Source organism: Ursus arctos, unplaced genomic scaffold (genome assembly GCF_023065955.2).
Source record: "Ursus arctos isolate Adak ecotype North America unplaced genomic scaffold, UrsArc2.0 scaffold_7, whole genome shotgun sequence".
Lineage (NCBI taxonomy): Eukaryota > Metazoa > Chordata > Mammalia > Carnivora > Ursidae > Ursus > Ursus arctos.
Genome location: NW_026623089.1, coordinates 53,618,148 through 53,645,603, shown reverse-complemented (window position 1 = coordinate 53,645,603; position 27,456 = coordinate 53,618,148). Strand labels below are relative to the sequence as shown.

At 51.2% G+C, this 27,456-nt stretch overlaps 2 protein-coding genes across 3 annotated transcripts in view; one reads left to right on the top strand and one right to left on the bottom strand.

Annotated features, from left to right (window-relative positions):
• Nucleotides 1-13,947, top strand: part of SGPL1 (sphingosine-1-phosphate lyase 1) — a 52,181-nt gene extending 38,234 nt beyond the window's left edge. Inside the window, exons 7-14 of the mRNA XM_026504402.4 lie at nt 3,338-3,426; nt 4,798-4,903; nt 6,282-6,380; nt 7,014-7,163; nt 8,365-8,603; nt 9,709-9,855; nt 10,811-10,931; nt 11,381-13,947. Coding sequence (XP_026360187.2) covers nt 3,338-3,426; nt 4,798-4,903; nt 6,282-6,380; nt 7,014-7,163; nt 8,365-8,603; nt 9,709-9,855; nt 10,811-10,931; nt 11,381-11,521 — 1,092 coding nt within the window. The 3' untranslated portion in view covers nt 11,522-13,947. The remainder of the gene's footprint in view (nt 1-3,337; nt 3,427-4,797; nt 4,904-6,281; nt 6,381-7,013; nt 7,164-8,364; nt 8,604-9,708; nt 9,856-10,810; nt 10,932-11,380) is intronic.
• Nucleotides 13,948-15,128: 1,181 nt separating this feature from the next.
• PCBD1 (pterin-4 alpha-carbinolamine dehydratase 1) lies at nt 15,129-25,716 on the bottom strand. 2 transcript variants are annotated; one of them, XM_044386140.3, is made up of 5 exons: nt 20,547-20,653; nt 17,714-17,845; nt 17,399-17,479; nt 16,708-16,822; nt 15,129-15,627 (listed from the first exon to the last, which is right to left on the bottom strand). In XM_044386140.3, exons 1-4 carry the CDS (start codon nt 20,547-20,549, stop codon nt 16,724-16,726), a joined length of 315 nt encoding a protein of 104 aa, XP_044242075.1. In that variant the 5' UTR covers nt 20,550-20,653; the 3' UTR covers nt 15,129-15,627; nt 16,708-16,723. The 2 variants fall into 2 exon arrangements, with proteins under 2 accessions (XP_044242075.1, XP_057164412.1); XM_057308429.1 differs by lacking the exon at nt 15,129-15,627 and having other exon boundaries at nt 16,288-17,479; nt 20,547-25,716.
• Nucleotides 25,717-27,456: the final 1,740 nt, after the last annotated feature.

The following is a 27,456-nucleotide window of genomic DNA, read 5'->3' as shown; positions in this document are numbered from 1 at the left end:
CTTTTATCATCTGATTTCACAGTTAAATTTCCATTTTTCTTTGGGCACAGAGGGTAGAAGGCAATGGGAGGTTAGTAGTGTGTTTATTTTTTTTAAATGTTTTTTTTAAAGATTTATTTATTTATTTGACAGAGAGAGACAGCCAGCGAGAGAGGGAACACAAGCAGGGGGAGTGGGAGAGGAAGAAGCAGGCTTCCAGCGGAGGAGCCTGATGTGGGGCTCGATCCCAGGACTCTGGGATCACGTCCTGAGCCGAAGGCAGATGCTTAACGACTGAGCCACCCAGGCGCCCCTAGTAGTGTGTTTAGACACAGAATTTGGGGATCAGAAATAAAAATTAGAGGCAGAATTTAGGTATTCCTGCTTTTACAGTCAAAAGTACACTGCTGTTTGCCCAACAAATAATGATGTTGATTTGATTAGTTATTGGACTAAAAATAGGGCGTGTGTGCTGGGTGACTAGGGGTTTAGAAATCCTTTGGCTTAGGTCATTACTGGACCTTAGTAAGAGGCTGATGCACTAGAGACTTGGACGTTGCTGGTCCTTTCCTGACTTGCTTCACAGCTCGCTTGGCTCCTCATGTGACCGTCTGAGGTTTTGTGCTAGACCACAGGGCGAGCTGCTGATTCACAGAGCTGACCTCCACTATAAGCATTTTCATCTTCTCCAGCAGAAAAGTGCAGAGGCTACAAACAGGCATCCTGTACCCAAGTTCAGCGTATTACTTTGTGGGTGATGGGCACGTGTTTCGTGAAGACTTCCTGAATCACAGTGTGACTAACTTCTCTTCGCTCATCTTCCACTTAACTCCTGACCACTGCGATTTTGTAGCCAATGGTGTTTTTGTCCTCTGTGTGGGTATTCTAGGAAATTCCAGAAATCCCCCTCTCATTCCGTCTCATGTTAAGCTTCACCAAATGCACAAATGTAGAAAGTTTTCCTTTTTGTTTTCCTCCTGTTTTTTCTCTTTTTTAAAAATTTAAATTCAACTAATTAACATAAAATGTATTATTTGTTTCAGGGGTACAGCTCTGTGATTCATCAGTCTTATATAATACCCAGTGCTCATTACAACACATACCCTCCCCAGTGTCCATCACCCAGTTACTCCATCCCCCCACCCCGCCTTCCCCTCCAGCAACGCTGTTTGTTTCCTGTGATCAAGAGTCTCTTATGTTTTGTCTCCCTCTCTGGTTTTGTCTCGTTCCATTTTTTTCCTCTCTTCCCCTGTGGTCCTCTGCCTTGTTTCTTAAATTCCACATATCAGTGAGATCATATGATAATTGTCTTTCTCTGATTGACTTATTTTACTTAGCATAATACCCTCTAGTTCCATCGACATCATTGCAAATGAATGGCAAGATTTCATTTTTGATGGCTGCATAATATTCCATTGTATGTATGTATGTATTTATACACACACACACACACACACACACACACGGGCACACATACATACATATATACACCACACTTTCTTTATCCATTCATCTGTCGATGGACATCTAGGCTCTTTCCATAGTTCGGCTATTGTGGACATTGCTGCTATAAACACTGGGGTGCAGGTGCCCCTTTGGATAACTACATTTGTATCTTTTGGGTAAATACCCAGTAAGTGCAATTGCTGGGTCATAGGGTGGCTCTATTTTCGACTTTTTGAGGAACATCCATACTGTTTTCCAGAGTGGCTGCACCAGCTTGCATTCCCACCAACAGGGTAGGAGGGTTCCCCTTTCTCCGCATTCTCGCCAACATCTGTTGTTTCCTGATTTGTTACTTTTAGCCATTCTGACTGGTGTGAGGTTGTGGTTTTGATTTGTATTTCCCTGATGCTGAGTGATGTTGAGCATTTTGTCATGTGTCTTTGTCCATTTGTATGTCTTTGGAGAAATGTCTGTTCATGTCTTCTACCCATTTCTTGATTGGATTATTTGTTCTTTGGGTGTTGAGTTTGATAAGTTCTTTATAGATTTTGAATACTAGCCCTTTCTCTGATATGTCATTTACAAATATCTTCTCCCATTCTGTTTGTTGTCTTGGTTTTGTTGACTGTTTCCTCTGCTGTGCAAAAACGTTTTATCTTGATGAAGTCCCAACAGTTCATTTTTGCCTTAGTTTCCCTTGCCTTTGGGGAGGTGTCTAGTAAGAAGTTGCTGTGGCAAAAGTTTTACTTTTTATCAACTGATGCTAACGGATGGCATTGGGTGAATTATTTTAGTCTTAGGGGCTCACTTTTCTTACCTGTACAGTGAAAAAGTTATCTAAGCTTGTGTGAATCTTGAGAGATGAGAAATCTAAGAAAATAACCACCTAGCTCAGTGCTGTGGCTTTTTTTGTTTGTTTTGAAATGATTCATTTTTTTTAAAAGATTTATTTATTCATTTGGAGAGAAAGGGGGAGGGGAGAGGGGCAGAGGGAGAGAGAGAACCTCAAGCAGACCCCCACTGAGCTCAGAGCCCGTTGTGGGGCTCGATCTCACAACGCTGGGATCACGACCTGAGCTGAAATCAAGGGTTGGATGTTTAACCAGCTGAGCCACCCAGACTCCCCTGAGATGATTCATTCTTAGATGTCATCCAAAGAGAGCCTGGTGGGTATGGTGTGCCTGTGCTGGCCCTGGTTTCCGGGGAGCCAGATCAGGCTTTGAGAAATGTTAGTTGAGGTTCTGTTAGGTGTCAGACTTCAGGCTCCGTGCTTGGAGTACTCTGATAAAGTCACCGATAACAGAGGGCGAGGCCCAGCTTCAGGAAGACATTTTACGTCATTTAAAAGCACTAGGATTTTTGTTTTGGTTTCAGATAAGTGAGATAACCAACTTCTAAGTAGAGGCTTCTGCTTTTCTTTTTCAAACTTGGCAAAACCACAGTCCCCTTGGGAATGTCTAGACTTTTCTTCTTGGTCTTCTGAGGTATCGCTAGTTCCCTACACTTGTGACTGCAGTTTCATCCTGCAGTGGGCATTGGAGATTTAAATCCGATTCTGTAATCCTGATATGTTTTTGAGCAATGTAAAATGCTCTATCCTGACTGCATCTGGGCGAGTAGCAGAAGTGTAAAGAGACCGCACGCTGGTGACGTCTGGGGAGATAGGGCATCTTTCCATACAGTGTAGAGATTCTGCTCCTTCGTATTTTGTAGTTTTTACTCTTCTGACCCAGGATTGGGCTCAGCCGATAAAGCCACATTTCCTTCCGGAAGACATGCGGTGTCTGTTCTGCAGAGCGCATCCCAGACCTTACCTGCTGCTTCATCAGACACCACCAAGATAAGGCGGGACGTGCGTGCCGACAGCTGTCCCTCGCTCCACTCCGTGGATGCCATCTCTTCTTTATTTCAGGTGACCTCTGGGGGGACAGAAAGCATACTGATGGCCTGCAAAGCTTACCGGGACCTGGCCTTTGAGAACGGGATCAGAACTCCAGAAATGTATGTATGTGTGGCTTTTGGGTTTATCTGTTTGGAGTACTGCGGTTGGAAACAACCTGACCATCTGTTTTCTACTCCTCTTCCCTCTTCCTCTGGCGGTTCCAGTCCTCATTCATCCTGTCCTGCACCCTTGACCCTTATCCCTTCACATTCCACCGAATCCTAAGTGGATCAGCCAGTTAATTTTAAAGGTCACCCCCTTTCCCAACCCCCAAGTTTATACGTGGTATATGCTGAAAGCAAGAATGAGATCCGTTTTCTAAAAGTGACAGAGTAACAGGACTACATTTTTGAATTCTGTGATGTTTATTATAAGTGATCTGGAGCCTAAGGAAAACTCTTTTAATTCCCTGAAGTTCAGTGAAGGTTACCCAAATATAATAGGCCACCTCAGGGTGCTTCCTAAGAAAATTTCAGCCTGAGGGCTGTTTTCTGGGAGGAGAAATTTTTAAAATCTTTTTGAAATTTACCCATAATGCCACCCCATGGACATAACTTTGATATTTGGCTGCATTTTTTTCTCTAGACCCTCCCTTTGCCCAGAGTGTGTGTACTACATCCTCGCGGTTCCTGGCTTCCCACAAGTGTCAGTGACTAAGGGTTGCATGTGATCTCATGCTGTGCTTCCTCCTTAGCCTAAGAGACTAAATCAGGCCGCCATCTTTCTCCATACATAAATTGTAGTGCTCGGTGCTCAGCGATAGCGTCTTTCCTTTCTTAAAGGGCGCACAATGATTTTGAGAGTGCAGTAATTTAGAGAAGTCTGAAAGCAAATACTTAACCATGACTCAGTCTCCTTTCCAGTGCTATTTGTCTTTTTTTTGTTTTTTTAAGTAGGCTCTACACCCAACGTGGGCACTATTGACCAAGCCAGCCAGGCGCCCCCATTTCAGTATATTGGGAGCGCTGCTTCCAAGTGTGTAGGAGCAGTGGGAATTATAGTTTCTCACAGGCTCGTGGGCTTGCAGAGCTGGAAGGAACCGCTGACCAGATATAAGCAGTCTTGGGTTCCTGCTTGGCCACGTGTCATGTCAGTATGCCCCCGCCAACGGCTCCCTGGCTTTGGATGGCCAACACGAGAAGGCTCTGCCTGATGCCGCTCTGATCCAGATTCCCAGTCCCTCGTCTTCTACCTGTCAGCCCTAATTTATGCTTTGGGGGTTTCCTAAACCATAGGGAGAAGATTTCTGCAGAAAATCAGTTGGCCTCTTTTCCTTTGTGCTTAAAAAGAAAAGTAAGACAATATAAGCACTTGTAAAAATGTGAGGAAAATAATTAGAAGTTTACTCCTGGTAACATAGATGAGCTGCTAACTAGGCTCTCTCTTGAACCCTGTTTTTATCTGAATTTCATCTCCCTCTTCTCTTTTAGTGTGGCCCCCCAAAGTGCTCATGCTGCGTTTGACAAAGCAGCCAATTATTTTGGGATGAAGATTATCCGGGTTCCACTGAACAAAATGATGGAGGTGGATGTTCGGGTGAGTTCCCCTGAAGGGCTGTTCGTGCCATGGATGGTGAGGAGCGGGACACACCTGACTGACTGGCGTTTCCAGCGTTGCGCGCAGAGAGGCTCCAGAGGCCTTTGACTGCAGGCGCCAGAGCTGACAAGCTGCCACCAGCCAGTGATGGAGCGCGGCTCAGGGTTTTCATGAATTCATGAGCTCTGATAGCAAGAAGGTCCAGGCCCTGACTTGAGACTTTGCAGATCTGGGTTTTGCTTCCGCAACGTCCCTTTCTCCTCTCTGTAAAATGAGCACGGACTGACTTGCCCCAGGACGCTCCCTGTGGTTTTCGTGGGCCCGAATCCATATCCTCGCCAATACAATAGTCACTGTATCTTTTCAGAACTAAACTACCCAATTTATTAGCACTAGCATTATGTCTGCCGGCCATCTTTATTGACATATTAACAGACTAATTAATTAATTGACAAATACAAAATTGTATCTCAGGTGCCAGCTGCTGTCTGATGACACGGGTGCCCACTGCAGACTGGTCACCAGTCGCACTATGGAGCATATTCCGTCTCCCCAAATAGTTACCATCTTCTTTCTTTTTCCTTTTCCTGGGTTAGAATACATAAGGCCACTCTCTCGCCCTCTAGCTGACGTCAGGCACACAGTGCAGTATTGTTAGGCGTGGTCACATGGCCGTCTGCGAGCGGTCCAGAACTCCTGTCAGGCATCACTGCAGCTTGGTGCCCCTCATCCTCCGGCCTGGCAACCGCCGTGCTACTCTGTGCTTCTGAGTCTGTCGTACGTCCGACATACGTGAGGTCATGCAGCGTTTGTCTCTCTGCCTGGCTTCCCTCACTTCGCAGAGTGTCCTCCAGGTTCATCCATGTCGTCACAGATGGCAGGCTTTCTTTTTGTAAGAGCCAGTAGTAGTCCTTTAGTCATTTTCTTTATGCCGTGCCTGTATGGAGAACCCGCCAGTGTCTGGACACTGTAAGAATTGCGTCTGAGCCTTGTGACAACCCAGGGAGGCTGTCGAGACTATCTGTCCTTTTGCAGTGCACAGGTGAGGCAACTGTCTGGGTGGAGTTAAGCCGTTTGCCCCAGGTTTCCACGCTCGTGCGTGGGATGGGGACTCGCACAGGCCTCTCTGCCTCTTGGCCCGATGCCCTTTTTCCTCCCACAGTGATTTGCCGTGCTGTGGCCTCACCAGATGGACCCCTCTGGCCGTGTTGCGTGCTGCCTCCATCGCGGGGTGCGGGCTTCTCCCGGGTTGGAGAGGCGGAAGAGGCGGGCTAGAGGAGTGCAGACCGGAGCTGCTAGCCTGGAGTTCTCTCAGCAGCAGCACGGAAAAGGAACTTCAACGTGGCTTCTCATTTTCCTTTCCACTTTAAACCCCTAGGCAATGAGGAGAGCCATCTCCAGGAACACGGCCATGCTCGTCTGTTCTACCCCCCAGTTTCCTCATGGCATCATCGATCCTGTCCCGGAAGTGGCCAAGGTACGCGGGAGAAATTGGCTGCTGGGCCCTCAAGTTGAGATTTAAAAATAGAATCTAACAGTGCAGTACGCGGCAAGGAGAGGGAGGTGTGGGTTTAGATTGGTGCACAAGTTTCCCGAGCCCCATAGGAAGCCCTACAGCTCCATTTGGAGCCGCAGAAAGTTACTGGCTTCTGCTGTGGGAAGAAGACTTTGTTGAAACTGGATATTCTGAAAGAGTACTGGCATTTCGATTCGGCCGGGAAGGTGAGCTGCATGTAGGAGCCTGCCTACCAGAGGCTGGCATCCAAGAGCACCGCCCCCCAGCACCCCCTCCGCCCCACCCTGCAGTTACTAAACCGGGACCTTTCCCCTGCATCAGAGGGCTACTCGTCTCCTGCTTGATTTTATAGTGAGGTTGAGGCCCTGCATATTTAAATATAAAATACCACATTTCAGAGGAGTTATTTTGAAGCCTGAATACATTTGAAAGATGAGCTTTATTAGGAATGTCAAACTAGCCAGTTTTTTAAAGCCTGAAAGACACAGTCTGTAGTGGCCTGGGGTTACAGCACACCTTTCCACTGTGTCTTGCAGAGTTTTTGTTATATGGCCTTACATGAAATTCTCTTGTGGTCTTTGTTTTTGGAACTAGCTGGCTGTCAAATACAAAATACCTCTTCACGTAGACGCTTGTCTGGGGGGCTTCCTCATCGTCTTTATGGAGAAAGCCGGATACCCACTGGAGCAGCCATTCGATTTCCGGGTGAAAGGCGTGACCAGCATCTCAGCTGATACCCACAAGGTGAGATAGGGAAGGGACCAGAGTTCATCAGAGTAGGCAGTTGATTATTTCAAATACTATCAACGAAATAAGTTGGTTAAAGCATTAACTTCCGCCCAAAAAGTAAAATTAAATCTGGCTCTTTGCTCTCACCCGCGTAGCTGGTTCTGGTGACAAAATATGGTGCTAAAGGTGACACGTGATTGCGAAAAGGGACCTATTATTTTTGTGGCATATGGCTGAGAGCGTTTCTGCCCTCATGACTCTATGTAGCCGGGACATGCCAGGACAGCGGCCCATAGAAAAATGTTCCCTGAAGCTTTGCGATTCTTGGGGGGGTGGAGGGTAGTGATGAAGTGGATAGTAGAATTCCCGAGAGGACGTATGCTAGTGCTGTAGCTGCCACGCTGGCTGCCAGCCCTACGTGACAGCCGCCCGCTAAGGGGAGAGTCCCTTGGGAAAGGGAAGAACCGCGTGCTCAGGCACATTCGGATGCCGCCACCCCCGGTGGCCGGGAACTAAGTCTAGGTTGGTCAGGAACGCTTTGAAGCTACATGCAGACGTGAGAGAAGTAGCAGCGTCAGGAGTGGGTGCTTTGTTCCGACGACGCTCGCAGAGCTTGTTTTCATCGCGAGTCTAGTGGAGACCTGTTCTGCACGCGCTCCTTCTGTCAAGCTCTGCTTGGATTTCGCCTCGGCCCCCTGCCCCTGCCGTCTTCCCTGCCGTCTCTCCCGGTGTGGGCCAGGGAGTGGAGGCAGCGCGCTAGGAGGGCACGTGTCTGCAAGGAAACCAAGTACGTAGGTTGTTTTTAGGCTGGATTCGGTAGCTTCTAGATTCTGAACACCGTACTGTTCTTACAAAGGAAGTACAATACTGAGCAAAAGAGACGGGAAGGGAGTCAGGGCGTGATCTTAGTTGCTCCAGGTGTCATGAATTCCGGCCTTTTCCCCAGTTTCCAGTGGGAATTTATCTTTCTTGCATCCCGACGCACCGCGCTGGAGTCCTGTTGACATCAGAGAAACCACGTGCTGGCGAGGGGGGCTCGCACGCCTCAGCCCTCAGAGAGCATTTCAGCCCCATCCCTGCAGCCCTCCACCCTTAACGTTCTGAGTTTGAGTGTTCGTGCGAGGGGCCGCGGGCCGGGAAGGAGCGTGTGCGTGAGGAGTTGGCGGGGCGGGCCTGCCTGCGGAGCCGCGCTCACCTCTCTGCTTCTGCCCCGCAGTATGGCTACGCCCCCAAAGGCTCCTCCGTGCTGCTCTACAGTGACAAGAAGTACAGGAGCCACCAGTTCTTCGTGGCCACAGACTGGCAGGGCGGCATCTACGCTTCCCCGACCATCGCGGGCTCCCGGCCTGGAGGCATCAGTGCAGCCTGTTGGGCTGCCTTGATGCACTTCGGTGAGAGCGGCTATGTCGAAGCCACCAAACAGATCATCAAAACCACTCGCTTCCTCAAGTCAGAGTATGTGTGGAGGACTGGGGTTCCGCCTCGTCTCTTGCTTGGTCTGCCCATAGGCTCGAGGCGTCTGCCTGGCCACGCAGCCGTGCTCGCAGCCCATTCCCCGTCCCCCAGCGACCAGGGGTTGAGGACAGCAGCTTAGCAGTGTGGTGCTGGCCTGGGAGGAGACGCTCCCTTGCTCTGCTGGGACCTGGAGGGTCAGACCCAGGCTTCATGCAGAGGCCATCGTGTCTCCGAGGGCGTCTTCACGGCCGGCAGCTCCTACCAGGCGCTGATACGCCGTGCAGCTTACTGCTCTAGATGGCCGTTCTCGTACTCGAGCGGGCGTCCTCGTCATCGGGCGTGCCTGGCGCGACGCTGGCTGCTGGGCCCCACTCTGGGATTCTCACCTGTCCATCTGGAATGGGGGTCTGAGCACTTGCGTGTCTGGGAGGCCCCGGTGCATGGTGGAGCTGCGGGTCCAGGGCGCACGCTCGGAGACTTGCTGGTGGAACGGCGTCAGAGGCAGAGGGAATGGGAAGGGCAGGCGGGGAAACCCAGGGCTGAGACGAGGCTAGGAGGAGGCTGCACGTTTGTCTGACACAGCTGTTCATGTGCCCCCGGCTTGTCTCTGGTTCAGCCGCACTGGGGAGGCTTTTTCAGAATCTGGAGGGCGAGTGAAAGTGGCCAGTAGGCATGTCTCGTTCGAACAAAGCCTGCGTATACCCGGCTGATACACCCATCTGTTGAGAACTGCTCTACCATTTCTTGCTTCAGGGATTACATATGTGACTTTTTAATTTGCAGAGATGGAGGGGTTATTTTGCCAGGATTTTTTTTTTTTAAGCGTGTCTTTTATGCCTCAGACGCCCCTGGGGCACATCGTAATTTGGAAGTTGGGCAGACAGGGTAGGAGCCAGTGATTCTGACTCATTGGAGCTCAGTGGGGTTTGGGCCTTTGAATATTTGTAATGTTTGGGAACCACTGATCTCAGTCTCGCTGCCTGATTTTCAAAGGTGAGCGACCTGAAGCCCTAAAAGATTAGACTGTGTTATAGGGGACACATTGCATGATTTAAGAGGAGTATATGTGGCTGAAATGTCCTTTCTGTTCCTTTTTTTGTTTAAGACTGGAAAATATCAAAGGCATCTTTGTTTTCGGGAATCCTCAGTTGTCTGTCATTGCTCTGGGCTCCCGAGATTTTGACATCTACCGACTGTTTAACCTGATGACTGCTAAGGGCTGGAACCTGAACCAGCTGCAGTTCCCGCCCAGGTAAGCCAGAGCATCCTCCTGCCCTTCCTTGCTCCGGGCCTTCCCAAGAACCCGGGTAGCGGGGTGAGCCGCAGCCTAGAGACGGACAGCGAGGCCAGCGCTTCGGGGCCGACGGAGTATCTGTGGGCTCTCGTCTTGCCACCTGGAATTACTCAGTATCAAGAATGAGACGATGAGCTTTTCAATTCTGGAGACTGGTGGTCGGTCACGAGCCCCTCTACCGCGCCCCTGCCCTCTTCCTGGGCTGTGTACTCCCCACCCCATCTCATACACCGCCATCAGATTGCCTTCGCCGACGCGCTCCTTGCCTAAGTCATGCTTAGCTCAGAACCTTCCACAGGGCCTCTCATCATTCAGACCCACTGCTCTGTCCTGTACTATGCTTCTGTCATCTCATCTCCCACAATGCCTGTAAATAAACACCGCACCCCGACAGCAGAGGTCTCCCCGGTGTCCTCCGTATACCCCGAGCCTTTGACCTCGTGGTGCCCTTGCTAGTCCCCCCTGGACTCGGCTTCCTCCTCTTCGTGATCCCTCTGTATCTCAGTTTCCCTCTAGGGGGCGTGAGAGTTTCTTCTGTGCCTTGAAGTCCTTCAAGACCCCTGTGGCCCTTTGTCCGTGAGGCTTTATCATCTAGGAGGAGAGCACCCCCTTGGTGGTCCCATGGCTGAAGACACAGCAGTTGACAGCTTTTGAGGGGAGGGGTGGGACAGACCAGACAGCCGTACTCCCTTCTGTCGGGATGTTGTTGCTCACGTGGAGGCATGAAGCCCCCGTGCCGGCCCGTGCTTGACAGCCCATGTATTTGAGAGCCCCGATTCCCAGGACTGGGAACACTTGTCACAAATAACATGAAAAAGCGAGCGGTAAATTCCAGTATGTGGGGCTGCTGTATTTTAGACTTTGCTTTCTTTCCCCAAGGTTCATCTCTGCCTGTCTCTCTCCTCTCCCGTAGCATCCATTTCTGCATCACGCTAGTACACACCCGGAAGCGAGTAGCCATACAGTTCCTAAAGGACATCCGGGAGTCTGTCACTCAAATCATGAAGAACCCAAAAGCAAAGACCACAGGAATGGTAGGGATGCTTGGGATTTTTTTCTTCCTGTGGAAGTTTAGGTGTCGTGGGGGGTTCGGGAGAACCAGGTGACCTCGAGTCTGTTCCTGCCTCTGTCCCATCTGCGTAACCCTTATTCCTTAGAGCTGATGACCCCTACCTCACCCGTTCCCAGGCTCTTTGGTCTCAAGTGAGGTGTGCTGCAAGTAAGGCACCTTGTAAATTTGAATGTGTCGTACAAAGGCAAGTGGTGGTCGTGTCCCTTTGAACAGAAAATTTTGACACAGGAAAGATAATAAGCCTGTTTTCTCTGGAACTTTCTATGGCAGAACTGCCTGGGGTGGGCATGGAGCCGGGGAGGGGAGTGGATATGGAAGGCAGGGATGGGGAAAACAGGGAGATCAGAGCCACAGCTCATCTCTGCCCCCATACTTCTCATCGCCAGTAACGCTCTCTGACTGGATTTGTAGGGTGCGATCTACGGCATGGCCCAGACGACTGTCGACAGGAACCTGGTCGCAGAATTGTCCTCGGTCTTCTTGGACAGCCTTTTCAGCACTGACACTGTAACTCAGAGCAGCCAGATGAATGGTTCTCCGAAACCCCGCTGAGCCTGGACCCCCTGTGGCCTCGAGGGGCTCCTGGCCTTCACAGGGTTCTTGGGGTGTGGAACAGGCCACATGCAGTTTGAGCATCTGGTCTTGCTCCGTGGAGCACGACGAGACAGACCACGAGACGGCTTGATCCTCAGGATTCTTGTTCCTCCTCTTGTCATCCTTCCATGTCTTTAATGTGGAGACCCTGAAGGAGTCCGTTACCTAATTATTTTGCCCTTGTTCTCAAATGTTACCCTAGGAATTGTTTTAGCCATGTCCTTCTCTAACATTCTAGCTTTCAACTTGACTTAATCATTGTGTGGCAGCTCTGACCTGTCCTGAGTCCTTACGGAGGCTGGGGGATGGTGTATGTGGTAAAGAAGGTTTTCTTTGTTCTCTCAGGCAGATTGGTGAGGCAGATCGGAAGATGTTTCTCCGGGTGGGAGTTAGACACCCTGTAAGCACGAGGCCTTCGCAGCCTCCTCTCTGAGTAGGTGGGTTGTCTCACAGAGTCACTCATAGTGCACCTCAGCTTTTTTCTCCAGGACACAGATGGACAGGCCGCTGTCCTGTTCGGCGGGATTAGAGTGGCCGAGCGTACCTGCTCGGTCTATCAAGGCAGGCTTTGGAGTGGCCCTTTGCTGTCCCCATTTGATACTTGGCGGCCACCATCTTTGGAAATGTGTGTTTGAAACTGTGCTCCCATGGGTTTGTGGTTGTTCCGCTGGATTAGGAAGAAGATGTGGTTTCCAGAGAGCCCAGGCCTTTCCGGCCCTGGTGCTGTCTGCATTGGCAGTGGTCAGAGCACACCTGAACCCTCTCCTGGGCTGCTGAGGATTGGAAACCAGAGCCTTTTCTCAAGTTCTGAGTGTCACATTCGAATACACGTCCCCAGAGTTGGTGGTGGTCCTCCCCTCCCCCACTGCTGTAAGCCATCACGTATGAGAATGTGTTTGCTTGAAGAACAGCTCGGAGCACCACGAGTTGCCTTGACTTCCCCTAGGTGGCTGCAAGGAGGGTGTGAGCGAGCCTCCAGGCAAGGAAACGTCCCTCCCCATTCGTGTGTCCCTCCTGCCTCTTTCCGTCTGTCCAGCTCCCAGAGGTACTATATGGCAGTTTAGCCTCAGCTATTGGACTCTTCTCAGCCCCGGCTAGCTTTGGACTAGGAAGGCATGATGGCAACTGTCAGTTGGGGCCTGAGGCCTTGGATTCCTTCCTAAGACTAGTTGCTCAGGGTGGTTCAGGGACAGGACCAAACCCTGTGCCCACTCCTCACTCTCTTCGCCCCTGCACAGGGCCCCGATCTCGATGGAGCCACTGTCTTCCTCTGAAGACGACATATCGTGTGCCTTTTTCCTCAGCAGTGAGCAGCGGGGGCTACTCCTGACCCAGGCCCTAGGGGAAACGGGCCAGTCTTTGGGCTTTTATTTGGGTGGGGGAGGACATTAGGATAAGTCAGGGGAAAATATCCTCTGTTCCATTCCCCTTCTCAGGGACTCCTGAACCATTCAGCCTCTTCAGCTGCCCTGCTCCGGCCTCCCTTGCTGGGAATGCTGGCCGGGGGGAGCCAGGACGACCAGACGTTCCCCCGGGCTCCGTAGCACGTTTGTCTGAAGTGGCCTTTGGCACTGTACTTCCTCCACAATAACTGTGACTAGCTGGCCGTGTCATTGCAGGGCTGGTGTGTGTGTGTGTGTGTTCCTCCTGGGTGTGGTGGGTTCCAGGAGAGGTTGGGGTGTGTGTGTGTGTGTGTGTGTGTGTGCGTGTGTGTGTGTGTGTTAGAGGGAGAGGCTAAGATCCTTTGGACACGGGAGCCGAGTTCCTTCCCGTCGCCGAACTGGGGGGCAGCTCCAAGGGGTGCTGTGGCCGGAGCTCTGAGACCAGCGCGCTCGTGCTGTTGGAGGAAGACCAGGGACCCAGAACCGCCTCGCGGGCACCACTGTGGTTTGTCGGCTGCTGAAACGGAGACGCCTGTGCCCAACAGAGCGTGCTGTTGCTTGCAGTGTCCACCGGCCCTTCCTCTGCTGTGACGGCCCTGTCGTCCCATGGGCGGTGGTGTTTTCAAAGGGATCTACTGTAGCCACTTTATATCACAAGCCTTAGTTTCCCTCGACACTTGTGGGCTTTTCATTCTATGCGCGCCGAGGAACACCTAGTCTGGCAGAGGCAGGCAGAAGGTCTTCAGATGTCGTGTTGCTAGCAGATGTCACATTGGCCTCTGCAGAATCTGTACTGTCTGGTTTCCACGCGGAGTAAGCAGTCGCGTGACTATACTGCCATGTCACTTTTAATATTACTGGTTTTATACTTGGAAAATGGTACTTGCCTCTTTTAAATCTCTTCTGTATTTAACCTCCTTCTTCCCAGCTCAGTGCTCCCTTCCTAACTGCAGCAATAATATCTTAAAAAGCAATTCAGTAATTAAATGACCGAAATCTTCACCAACGGGACTGGTTGCATTCATTCACTTATGTAGGGGTCGGTGGGAGATCCTGGGTGGGGCTGCTGGTGGGACATCGCCCCCTTGTGGCGAAATGGCTGTGTGTGGCCACGGAGACTCTGGGCACGAGCTGTGGGCCAGAGCACCTCCACGGGGGGCTTCACCAGGACTGTTGGCCATACCTGTTTTAAGGAGGTCTGGAAGTCAGGTGTTTCATTCCACAGGGTCCGGGCCCGCCCTGTGTCTCCTGTCCTCTTCACCATCTCCTGCCTATACCTTAATGATGGATTGAACCCTCCTGGGTGGGCCCCAGCGGGGCACTGGCTCCAAGCCCTGCATTTGGTTTGGGAGCAGATGGAACCCCTCAGAATATCTCTGCACATGTAACTGCTGTGCTTCTTGTTTCATTACAAGTAAGAAGTGAGAAGTCTTTCCAAAGGTCCTGGGGCCTGTCACTCGGGCAACCCAGCTTTTCAGCCTGTTTGGACTTTGCCAGAATCAAGCCAAGGAATGCCGTCTTTGCTAGTTTTCTGCTAAATGACTTGGTTTCCTGAGCACCTACTTGCTTTGGGGTTAACCCTAGAGGATGAGGCCAGAATATGCTTGGTTAGGGGGCCTGGCCCCCCCATCCAAGAATTGGTGTTTGGGTCCTTACACCTGCTACTTAACCGCTGCAAACCCCTTTGCCTTCTCTGTGGGTTCTTGGTAGCAACGAGCCACCTGTACCCAGACCCAGCAGTGGCAGAAGTAATGACAGAGGCCTGACCTGACAGCCACCAACTACATTCTGGGTCAGCAAAAGGCAGCTGTTGGCGAGTTGGAGTCTTAAATGCCATCCTTTTTCTTGGGCTTTCTTTTTCATAATCTCTCCTTAACATCTTCCCCTATAACTTCAGTTATTTGCATGAATTGTAGAATAAACATTTGTTTCTGAAAAAGTATCGCTTATGTCTTTGTCCCGCATCAAAGCCTTTCATAGAACTGTAGTGCCCTCTAGGTTGGCGTCTTTCAGCCCCTGATCCGGTGGGTAAGCAGAGGCAGGAAGGTGACATAACACGTGCCCCATACCTCCATGTCTGGTGGCTTCTGTCCCCTAATCCTCAGTCCTCAGATGAAAGCACACTTAGGAAAAGGGAAATCAGAGGTGGAGCAGATGGGGGCTACCATCGGAATCTCTCTCTCTTTTTTTTTTTAAGATTTTATTTATTTGACAGAGACAGCCAGCGAGAGAGGGAACACAAGCAGGGGGAGTGGGAGAGGAAGAAGCAGGCTCCCAGCAGAGCAGGTAGCCCGATGTGGGGCTCGATCCCAGAACCCTGGGATCAGGCCCTGAGCCGAAGGCAGACGCTTAACGACTGAGCCACCTCTCATCGGTTTTAAGTTTTCTGAGAGCCTGCTATTGACATAGGTATTGTTAGCCCTCAGATCCTGCTGGTGCCACTTACCAACAATATGCTTACTTCTCAGACACCACCTCTGCCTCTTTTTTGGCCCTTGTTATCCAGGATGACTGGGTCGTGACTTTGCTAAGTGCCTGCTCCAAGGAACCCCAGCATTTGCAAGTCAGCTTGGAATGCAGGCAGCTTCAGGCTAGGGGATCTTGGATGAGAACCCATCCGGAGAAGGACGTCCCACAGTCTTGCATCATGGCATATGCGGACTGCCATCCACGTGGCGTGCACTGGGGAGAGACGAGACTGTGCTCTGTGCCCCGCCCCCCCCACTTTTCCCAGTCACAGCACATTAGTGGGAACAGTCTATCCTAGAGTTACTAGGTTGGAGGACTGATCTGTAGGACTCTGCTCCTTAACTCCTCAGATGCTAAGCAGCCCATCACCTCCTAAGCTAGGATTTTTGTCCTCTCCCTTACACAGTAAAAGCAGGCAAGCCTTGAGACTCTGGCTATGTCTCTAAGAAACTGCAAGACACTGTCAGGATTTGAAATCTTCCCCTGGGATGTTGTAGACCGCAGACTGCCCTTCTAGTCGTAGACCCTACCGTGCATAAGCACAGGTGTCCTGCATACCTTTACTTCTAGTCGTGGTGCCCCTTCGGCCATCCCTGCCTCAGGAATCCCATTCAGGTCTTTGAGGCACAAGTCCGTCACTTCGTGTTCCCTTAGCTCATTTCTTGCCCTTGCCTCTAGTGTTGCCTTCATTCGTCCTGCCTAGTGGTAGTTAACTGCTTCCTGCTTAATTCCCCTACACGAAGGCAGGGTGGTCTGGTCCCATTTCCACCCCCACAATGCCTTGAACAGTGCCTCCCACAGAATAAGGGCTTTAAATGCCTGTTGACTCAAATGTGGACTGACTTATGGAAAGGAAGATTCTAGAGCCTGAGACCAAGTGAAACACTAGTTTTATTTGAGGCAAAAGCACACGTGTTTCTGTCACATACAGCGGGGTTGACTTTAGGGTCCTGGTTTCTAAGCTAAGACTTGGTGCATCTCGGACACAGCTTCCTGGGAAATGAATTAGAAAGGGAGCAGGACACAGCCTGGCAAGAAGACCATTACAGCTGTGGGAAGTCTTCCAGCAAGGGAAGACCGTAGTCAGCGTACGTGTAACAGAGCGCCGAGGATGAAGAGCGGGGTGGGGAGGAAAGGGCGGCGGCGCTGGCATCTCCTTCCACAGCAAGGACTCTCCCCTAGCCGGAGGCAGCAGCATCCACTTGGCCGTTCGGGCTGCAGCCACACCTCAGGGCTCCCCGGTTCCCTCCCTGGATTCCCGATGTAGTCACCCCCTTCCCCTGAAGAACTCACAGAGGAAGGGCAGGGCCTAGGTCATGGACACGGCTACTTGTTCGATGAAGCTGGCCAGGTTTATGTCCCGTTCCGAAAGGCCGGCACACTCATGGGTGCTCAGCGTGATGTGGACCTGGAACAAAACCAGAAGTTCGGCCCGGAGCAGGAGAGGGTCCCGGCTGCGGGGCTTGGCCACACCACGTGCTCCAGGGAAGCAGCCAGTCACCAGGCTCTTGCCTGGGGGCTGCGCTCCCGAGCGTCTCTAGCGACGGTGCCAACCCTCCCGTCGTGGCCCGTGGCAGGCGTCCAATGCCCGCGCTCGGTCGGCATGCAGTCCGATCTGTTTGCGGGGCATGCGTGTTCTCAGCTCCGGTGACCACTTTTTCATTCCTCCGCACCTCCGGGAGGATTTAAGCCATTTATTTAGCGCTCTTAGCCACGAATCGGCCGAGCCCCACAGCCTTGCCTTCTGTGGTTCGGCCTTCTCGAAGCCTGCTTACTGTCTACCTCAACCGCACGTTCTCCGCGAGCGTTTTCAGCGGCACTTCTCTAATGTGTAGTGAGCCTGGCTGTCCTGCATGTCGACCCCGGGAAGGAGCCCACAGGACCAGGAGGAGCGGACAGGCCGACTGCGGGCGGGGAGGCCCCAAGCAAGGCCAGCGAAGGGCCTTCGGGACTCGGCCGGCCGCCGCAGGCTCGCGCCGCTCACCTTGTTGTACACGTTAAACCACTCGGGGTGGTGGTCCAGTTTCTCAGCCTGCAGGGCCACCCTCGTCATGAAGCCAAAGGCCTGTGAAGTGAAGTGAGACCCGGTCAGCGCTCCGAGAGAGGGCTGCTCGAGAGTTCCAGGCAGGGAGAACCCAAGACCCGTCTCCCCTCTCTCCAGTCCCCAAGGATGACACTCCAGCCCGACTGGGGGGTGTCTGAGGGGCTCGGGTAGCAGGGCTTTGAGGGAGAGAATAAGTTCTGGGGTGTAACCCCATCCGCCCCAGTCTCAGAAACCCTGTCCCACCCGGCGACATACCCGATTGAAGTCTTTGAAATGGAACTGCTTGAAGATGGCGTCTCGGCCTTCCAGCTCATTCCACCCCACAGCCCTCAGGTTTGGCAGCAGCTGGTCCCTCTCCTCAGCACTTAGCCTGTGCGCTTTGCCAGCCTGGGAGAGGAAATCAAAAGAGGCCCACGGGCCTTTCTTTCTCCAGGACCCCGGAGAGGGCCCCAGTCATGAGAAGTTAGCCAGACTCCACAGTCCTCTGGCAGCGTGGCCTAGAGCAACGGGCAGGGAGGTGCTGAGGGTGGCACCCTGCCCTGGGGGTGGGGCCCTGGCTCACGCACTGATAGGTTCTTAGATTTTGACGCCTTGCTCAGAGAACAAAATCCTGAGGTGTGACGCAAGTCACTGGGGCTGATCAACACTCCCCCCCACCCCCACACCCCTGCCCCCAAAGCCTGACAGAGCGCCCCCCACCATACGTCTCTTATGTTAATGAGGGAGTAAAAGCAAAATCAAGCCCAGATGCAAACGTGTTACTATACAACTTTTCAGAAAAAGAGCACCCATGACTGTCCAACCTTCCTTTTTCTGTTATGGGCTGTATCCAGTTCACCCCCATGCCCGCACTGTGACTCAAGGAAACTGAGGCCTGGAAAGGGAAAATGACCACGGTTCTCCTCCCCCTGCCCCCCACTTCCCCCTCCGTCTGTGAGAGCACAGGCATTGTTCTCAGACGGGGTGTAAGTCTGCATCCCTGGCCCGGGCAAAGGAGCCAGCACTTAAAACACCTTCCAGGTGATTCTTCACCACACCACAGTGGACACCCACGGGTACTACTTCCCCCCCACGCAGCCTCTGAGTACCAGCTGCCAGGCCTGGGGGTTTCGGATTCCCACCTTCTTGTCTACTCCGTCAGCCTGGGGAGCCTGAGCCCCAGGGTTCGGGCTCACCGTGGAAGGAACTTGGCCAAGGGCGACTGGCAAACCTAGTGCCTCAGCCTATTTACCTATTGTGTAAAGTGCCCTCCAGGCAGCCCAAGCTGGCACACAGTTTGGGTCCCGAATGGAACCCTCAGAAACAGAAGGAAGCAAAGGCCGGTTCCATTCTCGGGGGGATGGATCCAGGCCCAGGCACTGAAGGGACCCCAGAATTGAGACTTCTGCAACAGAAACTCTAGAGTGTTGAAGGGAAAATGAACCAGTAAGGTCTGGGGAGAGAAGGTGAGGGAGGTTGATTTAGCTTCATGAGGCAGCCGGCAGCCTGGCAGCCATGGTGGGTGTCCCCAGGATTGGTTCGAGCCCCAGTTCTGCCACTGTCCAGTAGGGCGGCCCTGCGGCACTCACCTCCCTCGGCTTGAAAGGTAGAAGGGGCCCAGAACCACCATTTCAGATCAGCAAGAGGAGCCAATGGGACACTTAGTAAAGCCCTTATTAAGGGCTTGCCATCTGCATTTGTAAAAGGAGACTTTCTGGGGCTAGCAGGCTTGTCAGGCCCTGCAGGTGTGGGGTCCAAGGAGAAAAGCATTAAGGCCTTCTCAAAGTCAATCTTTCTCTCGCTCCTGAAAACACTTGTTTTCTCTGGACTGATCTAGCTTGGTCCGGCTCCTTTCCTGGGCTCTGCGAGATCTGCATCCTGCGCCCAACCCCTGCTCCATTCCAGAGCCTGCCCTTTCTCAGTGGCTGATAAGCCTGGTCGTGTATCCAGGCAACAGGATGAATGATGTCAGCCCAGGCATCAGAACCCACTGCTTAGTTCTCTGGCCCAGAAGTAGGTGGGTACTAATGAGCTCCTAGGAGGCACCCCTTGCCCTTTAGAGTCCTCCAGGATCCCCTAAGTTTCACAGCCTGGGCCTGAAATGCCAAGCCCCTCAGAGCTGGGATCAGAGCTGGGATCAGAGTGGGGGAAGGGGCAGTGTTTGCTTAGTAAATCACTGGCCAGGCCTGGCCGAGCCATCTGGGGGAGTGTGCGCTCAGGTTACTGATTACCCGCCCTGCCCTGCATCTTTGGGGCCTCGGAGGGACACAAAACCGGCCTCACCCCCCCCCACTCCCCTCCCTCGAAGCCACAGCTTTCCAAGTGCCTTCTCAGCTGTCACCGCAGTCCCAACTGCTCCTCAGACTTTGGGACCAGAAAGGGGCTGTTTAGTAAAGCTTCCCTGGTCTACACACTCCTCCCCAGTCTACACACTCCTCCCCTGCCAGGGCTCTCCTTCAGTGGGGGTGTTGAAGTAGGGCCCGGGCCCGCCTGGGGGCAAACCCAGCCTGGAGGAGGGCTGCCCCTGAGCAATCGGGTCCCCAGGGGCTGCCGCCCGGTGCACGGAGGCCTTTCCCGGCCCCTGTGCCACAAGTGCAGGCGAGGAGGGAGGAAAACACGCGCAAAGTAGCACACACCCACCCTCTCTCCTACTCACACTCCGACACAAACACGCCCCCCTCCTCTCAGTGTGGACGAGAACCCGCAACGAGGGGGAGGCGCTGTCTACGGGCTCACCAGCTGCCTCTCCCCCCACCCCACCCCTGCCCTGGGGCCACCGCCCACACCCCGCCTGCAGCAGCGAGGCGCCCCGGCGACATGGGCCTGGGAGCAGGGCCAGGCCTGGGCTGCGCCTCACTGTCACAGGGCCGCGCCACCGCCCGCCCCTCTCTCGGCCTTAGCTCGCCCCGGAGCACCACCGCGGGTGCGGGTGGCAGCGGGGCGGAGACCCCGGCTCTCTAAGCCCGGCGACCGGCCGGCGGGCGAGGGGCTCCCAGGGACGGTACCCCAGCCTCGCCCCCCCCCCCCCCCCCCCCGCGATCGGCCCCTTCCTCTCCTCCGCCCTCCCGCGCGCCCGGGCCCCGCGTGCAGCGGCGCGCGACCCCCTCACCATGGCGGGCGCGGCGCAGGTGCGGACGGGGCGCAGGTGCGGACGCGGTCGAGCAGCAGGTGGCGGCGGCCGGCGGGCGGCGCGGGGCTCTCGGGGCAGCGGGCGGGAGGGGCCGAGAGGACCCGCCCACCGGTAATCGTTAACTCGGCCGCGACCCGCGCACTCGGCCTCTGCTCCCTTCCAGCACTTTCTTCCGGGCTCTGATTACCCGGAGCTCAGGGGCTGACGACGCGGGCTCCGGGTGCGGACGTCTGCGTTTGAATCTCGCTCTGCCACTTACCAGCCGTGCTACCCTGGACGCGAGATTACCTTTTTCTTTTTTAAAGGCACCTGATTGAGGTACTGACCTACAGGAAACTGCACAGAACTAAAGGGCACATTTTGATGCGTTTTGAGATATGTGAGCCCTCGTGCAAGCATCTCTACGGTCATGCTCATATACATATCATATCCATGGTCCCTACAAGTTTCCTTGTTTCTCTGACGACAGTTCGTCTGCTTCCGGGCCCAATATGTTAGGTTGCATTTCCTAGAATTTTATGTAAATGCAAATCATACAGTGTCTACTCTTGTGTCTGGCTTATGACTCAGCATAATTACTTTGTGGCTCACCCTGTGGTTGCATGTATCAATAGTTTCTTCCTTTCTATGGCTAAGTAAAATTTATTTTATAGTGTTACACTGTATGGATATACCACAATTTGATCTGCTCACTTGTTGATGGGCATTTGGGTTGTTTTCCATTTTTCACTATTACAAATAAAGCTGCTATGCGCTTCCCCATCCAAGTCTGTTTAGGTATCTGCTTTCATTTTTCTTGGTAAAGGTCTAGGAGTGGAATGTCTAGGTCATAGGGCAGATGTGTGTTTATAACTTGTTAGGAAACTGCCAGACTGCTTCTCAAAGTGGTTGTACTATTTTACACCCCCACCAGCGGTGTATGAGAGTTCCAGTTGGCCTACACCCTCAAGACGCACCAATATTTGTTATGGTCGGTCTTTTTCATTTCAGCCTTTCTAACTGATGTGTAGTCGAATCTCATTGTAGTTTTCCTTTGAGTTTCCTTAATGGCTAATGATATTGAACACTCTTTCAGGTGTTTATTTTCCTTGGTAAATCTGATAAATTGCCTTTACATTTCCTGCTCCCCCTCCCCTTTTTGAGTTGTGTTCTTACTGGGTTTTGAGAGTTCTTTATTCTGGATATGAGCACTTTATCAAAGATGTAGTTTGCTAGTTTTTTTTTCTTTGTGTTTCACACTGTCTTTCAAAGAGCAAATGCCCTTAATTTTGACGAAATCACATTTATCCAATGTCACTTTTATGCACTAGTATTTTGGTGTTGCAACTAAGAAATCTTTGCATACTCCAACGTCTTCTGTTATGTTTCCTTTGTGTGATGTTTTCTCCTGTGTTTTTTAGTTTTTGGTTTTGCATTTAAGTCTATGGTCCGTTGTGTTAATTTTTCCTGTGCTTTGCGTTATGGATCCAAATTCACTTTTTGCGTATGGATAATCAGTTCTTCCTTTCTCCACTGAATTGCTTTTATACCTTTGTAAAAACTCAGTTGACGGTATATGTGTGGTTTGCTTATAATTGACCTATATGGGTGAACTCTATCCTGTTCATTGATCTGTTTGTCCATCTTTTTATTTTTAAAGATTTTGTTTATTTGATAGAGAGAGACAGCAAGAGAGGGAATGCAAGCAAGGGGAGTGTGAGAGGGAGAAGCGGGCTTCCCGCTGAGCAGGGAGCCTGATGTGGGACTTGATCCCAGGACCCTGAGATCACACCCTGACCCGAAGGCAGACGCTTAACAGCTGAGCCACCCAGGCGCCCCCTGTTTGTCCATCTTGATGCTAATGTCATACATCTTGATTTCTATAGCTGTGTAAGTCTTGGAGTCAGGAAATACAAGTCCTCTAATGTTAAAAACAATTTTTCTTTCCCATTAACCTTCATCCCTATGCTACACTTTTATTCCTCTCCTCCCAGTGTGTTACTCTGTGGACTCTAATGTGTTAATATCTATTTTTGTTTGTATGTGTTTTGCAACAGGTGCTGTTGTTTCGTCAGAATGTCTTTTTATTTTTTGTAAATGGATCTGTGTGCCATGTCTCATTCTGTTTCTTTCCCCTATTTTTGCTGTATATATACTTAATCTGTAGCTTCCAACCGCCGTGCAGTATTCCGTGGTGGGCACCAGCATAGGTGATCATTCTTCCATGGGCAGACACTCGGGTAGCTTCCTGCAACCTGCCACGGCCACCACCAGCCGCCCAGCGTGTGCGTGTGCACCACACACGGATGTGCCGCAGTGCACATCTCTCCCAACTCAGTAGCTCTCCGGCCTGTGGCCAGTTTTTTAGGCAACTTAATATAAGTATAGAAATATATAAATCTCCTATAAATCCAGCAATTTCCTCATGAATACGTACCCCAAAATAGTTTCAGATGCTGCGGGCAGCGGCTGTGCTGGTCCTCATGTCGCGTGTATCGTGTGAAGGAGGGTTTCTATTCCCCAACATTGCTCGCACGTAATGCTCTCACTTGGCATTATCTAGCTTTTCAATTTTTGCCAAGTTAATAGGTAAAAGATGAGAGCTCGCTGTTTTACTTTGTTTTTTTCTGATTACTGATGATTCCGAACACCTCTTCATCTGCTTGTGAGCACTTGGGGCTTATTGCCCGTAAATTGCCTTTTAATAGTCTTTTCATTTTTTTTAAGAGTTTGCAGTGTTCTGTTTTTGTTTTGTTTTGTTTTTATTTATTTGACAGAGATAGAGACAGCCAGCGAGAGAGGGAACACAAGCAGGGGGAGTGGGAGAGGAAGAAGCAGGCTTCCAGCGGAGGAGCCTGATGTGGGGCTTGATCCCAGAACGCCGGGATCACGCCCTGAGCTGAAGGCAGGCGCTTAATGACTGAGCCACCCAGGCGCCCCTACAGTGTTCTGTTTTTTAAGCTGATTTGCAGGAGTTTATATCTAGACCTAAATGCTTGTCCATTTTCAACATTGCAAATATCTCCTCCCATTGGCCATTGGTATACTAACTTCCTCCCTAGTGTCCTTTGTTGGTAGAAATTTTATATGTTGGTGTACTGGGCTTTCTTTCTTTCTTTCTTTCTTTCTTTCTTTCTTTCTTTCTTTCTTTCTTTCTTTCTTTCTTTCTTTTTTCCTATGCCTTATAGCTGTGTGCTTTGGAGGATTTATCTGATAATTTTCCTGCCATGATAATATTCTTCCTTTTCTTCCGTGAATTTTATGGTTAGATACACGTTAAGACCTGAATGTGAAAGGTCCGCTTTTATATGTGGTGGTCTGCAGGATGTTAGCTAGGCTTCGAACACGGCCCTCCAGCAGACCTTCACTGTCTGTGCTCATGCCTGTGGCTTCTCCTGATCATCGCCGGCGTGGGATGGGGGCTCCTTGGCTGTCCAGACCTTCAGATGACTTCGACCCCAGCAGTCCCATGTGAGACCCAAGTGAGAACATCGCCCAGCAGAGACCAGCCAATCCATGGGACCATGAGAACTAGTAGTACATTTTCCTTGTAAGCCACCAGACTTTGAGGTGGCTTGTCATACAGCAATAGAGAATGGGACGCATAGATTCCTGAACAAAGGTTGGTACCTGCAAGCGGAGTGCTAAAAGCAAGCTGACGGAAATGGTGGCGGGAAGAAGGTGGAAGGAAAGGCTGCAAAGACAGGAAGGAAGGTTTGCTTCCACCCAGGACATAGAAGCTGCAGAGTGCTGCTCCCGCACTAACGGGGGAAGCCTGGATATACTGCAAAATCAGCGCTTTTTTTCTGTTCGCCAGGACGCTGAGCTCACGGGGCGACCAAGGAGCCTGAGTTCCAAGGGAGGAGCACAGCCGGGCTCATCTGCGCCAGCTCTTGCTGAGGGAGGGGGACACACAGCCTCCATATACGTGGGGAAGAAGTCAGTGGAAACCTTTTTTTTTTTTAAAGATTTTATTTGTTTATTTGTAAGAGATGAAAGAGAGAGAGCACATAAGTGGGGGTGGGGCAGGGGCCAAGGGAGAGGGCAAAGCAGACTCCCTACTAAGCAGAGAGCCCAACCGTGGCTCTATTCCAGGAGCCTGAGATCATGACCTGAGCTGAAGGCAGACGCTTAACGGACTGAGCCACCCAGGCATCCGAGAAATCAGCTAAGATCTTAACAAATACCTGGGAGCCAGGTGTGTGCTGGCATGTCAGCCTGAATAGCTGGGGGTCCCAGACACAGGGACAGTTTGCATAAAGGGACTCCAGCAGGTGCTGTGGTGGAAAATGAGAGGAAGACCCCACAGCTGAGCAAGGGCCAGAGGGGACTGGCCGCTGCTATGGGGAAAGTGCCAAACCCCGCCCTCCTCTTACAGACCCTTGTTGCAGAGGACCAAAAGCCTAAGTCACTAGGAGAGGGCCACATACCAAGCATTCCCAGGGCCCACATAAAGATCCACTGTGGCTTCTTTTCCAGCAGGAGAAACAATCCCTCTGCCCCTCCGGTCTGGTGCTGGAAACGGTTCTGGGCCTGGGATCCTGTACCAATACCACTAGAGGTCAGCCACCTGCTGGTGAGGGGCCGCTGCCATGCTCGCACATGGCTGCTGGAAATAGAAAACAATTCAGCCACTTTGGAAAACAGTTTGGCGGTTTTTTCTGAAGTTAAACATCTACTTACCTTATAAATTAGCAATCCTATTCCAAGAGAAATGAAAACACGTCCTTGCAAAAACCTGCATGCAAATGTGTATAGCAGCTGTCTTTGGAAATAATCCAAATGTCCATCAACAGATGAACGATAAACACATGTGGTCCATTCAGACATGGGGATACTACTCAGCAGCGGAGAGGAGTGGACCCATTCAGTGTAGTGGGTGGGTCCCGAACACATTATGCTCAGTAACGGCATTTCCGACGTCTACGTACTATGCTATTCCATTTATATGGCATTCTGAAAAGTGTGCTACTATAGGCAAAGATTCCTGATTGACTGCAAGGGACTGGAGGGGAGGGACCTGACTACCGAGGGGTGCAAGGGAATTTTTTGGGGGGTAATTAAAATATTTTATATTTTGATTGCGGTATGGTCAAATGACTGGATATCTTTGCCAAAAAGTGTGAATATGTAAATTACATCTCAATAAACTTGAATTTTAAAAAATGAATCTAAAGTGTGAAATCTCAGGACAATCACTTCCCAATGACAATTAGTGTTGGAAAGATTGTGAGTGGGCTTCTGGTAATGTTTTGTCCCTGAATCCGCGTGGTGGGTGTGTGGGCATGTCGGTTAGTGAAAATTCTTCAAGCTATACCTCTATGAGTTATGAACTGTTTTACATGTATGTTATATTTCAATAAAATTTTAAAAAGACAGTGACAAAATTATTGGAAAAAAAGAGGATTCAAGAACAATTAGGAAGATTGTCTCTTCAAGTCACCTGGAAGAGAAAGGGGTTATCTGATGAACGTGTACTGAGCTTTCTAGCTGCCTGTGATAACGCTGAGAAAAGAGGGAATGGTGAGCTGATTGGTGTTTTTGTTCTTTTTTAAAAAAGTAATCCCTATGTCCACTGTGGGGCTTGAACTCACAACCCCAAGATCAAGAGTTGCATGCTCTATAGACTTAGCCAGCCAGGCACCCTGATCTGTTGGGTTTTTGAGTAGAATTTAGAGGAAACAGACAGGGCCCAGGACAGTCTTTCCAGCTTGCAAAAGATTCTCAGAGTCAGAAATGGCTTCACAGTAAAGATCAAGTCAGGGGTGCAGTTGTTATGACCTTAGAGAGATTTAAGGCTGTGTATCATACTTTCAGGTAGATAGCAGGTCTTCTAGAAGAATCTTTAGGATGTGACTCTTAGACCAACTTTGCCAGACAGGAGGGCTGTTAAAAAGCCTAAGGACATGGTTCTGCAGTGCCGTGACCCACAGGCCAAGGTAGAGAGGGGCCTCTCTTGAGATTTGTGGCTGCAATTTTTGTCTAACAGATAAACCTCCATAAGATTCATAGGAACTTCACCAAATTTTTAAGAGAATTGTATTGGTAATAGCACTACCAACTTGGACTGAAAAAGACAGAGACGATTGAAAAGGCAAAGAGTCCACTGCATTTCCTACCTTTTAGGAGTAGGACTCAGACCGAAAAAGCTACTACACTTCAAACAGGAGCATTTCTTATCAAGAAGAAAAAGTAAGCCACGTTTCAGAGACAAGAACTCAGTGTTCTAAGCCGAGAGCTATGAAGACTCACTCCCAGGGGCAGGACTGGGCTACGATCCAGGATCTTATGATGATCGTGCCCTGCTGAATTTCAGAATTGCTAAGGCCCACTAGCGGCCACATGCCTCCTTTTCCTTCCCCTTTTTGGGGATAAACATAGGATGTTTATCCAGCCATCCTATCCCTGTTATTGCATGTTGGGTGTGGGAGGGTTAAGAGGGAAAGTTTGCAGTAGGGCAATGTTCTGGTGAAAGTGAAAAGACCTTGTCATCTTCCTGTAGCCCCTTCTGTCCCAGTGGGGTACGCCTTGATTCATGAGCCATGTTCTCTGGGGATGGAATAGGAACAGAACGGACAAGTAGTCTGGGGGCCTCACATCGGGCTAAGCAGCCTCAACTCCTCCGTTTCAGGCCTCTGTCAGGATGGGGTGCATTATGCTGCAGTGACAAATAACCCCCCACATCTCTGGGGCTCAACAGAACAGAAGTTTCTTTCTCTCACCACATGCCCAATGCGCGTTGACAGGTGGATTCTATCCACTGTAGGCACACGGGGACCGAGGCCGAGGGAGGTCTCTTGTCCTCTGTACTTCCACAATCACTAATCACTGCAAGGGCGGGATGGGGATGTGATGGATTAGCACTGGGTCTTCGGGTTCAGCTCACATGGCGGGACCCAGCTTCAGAGGG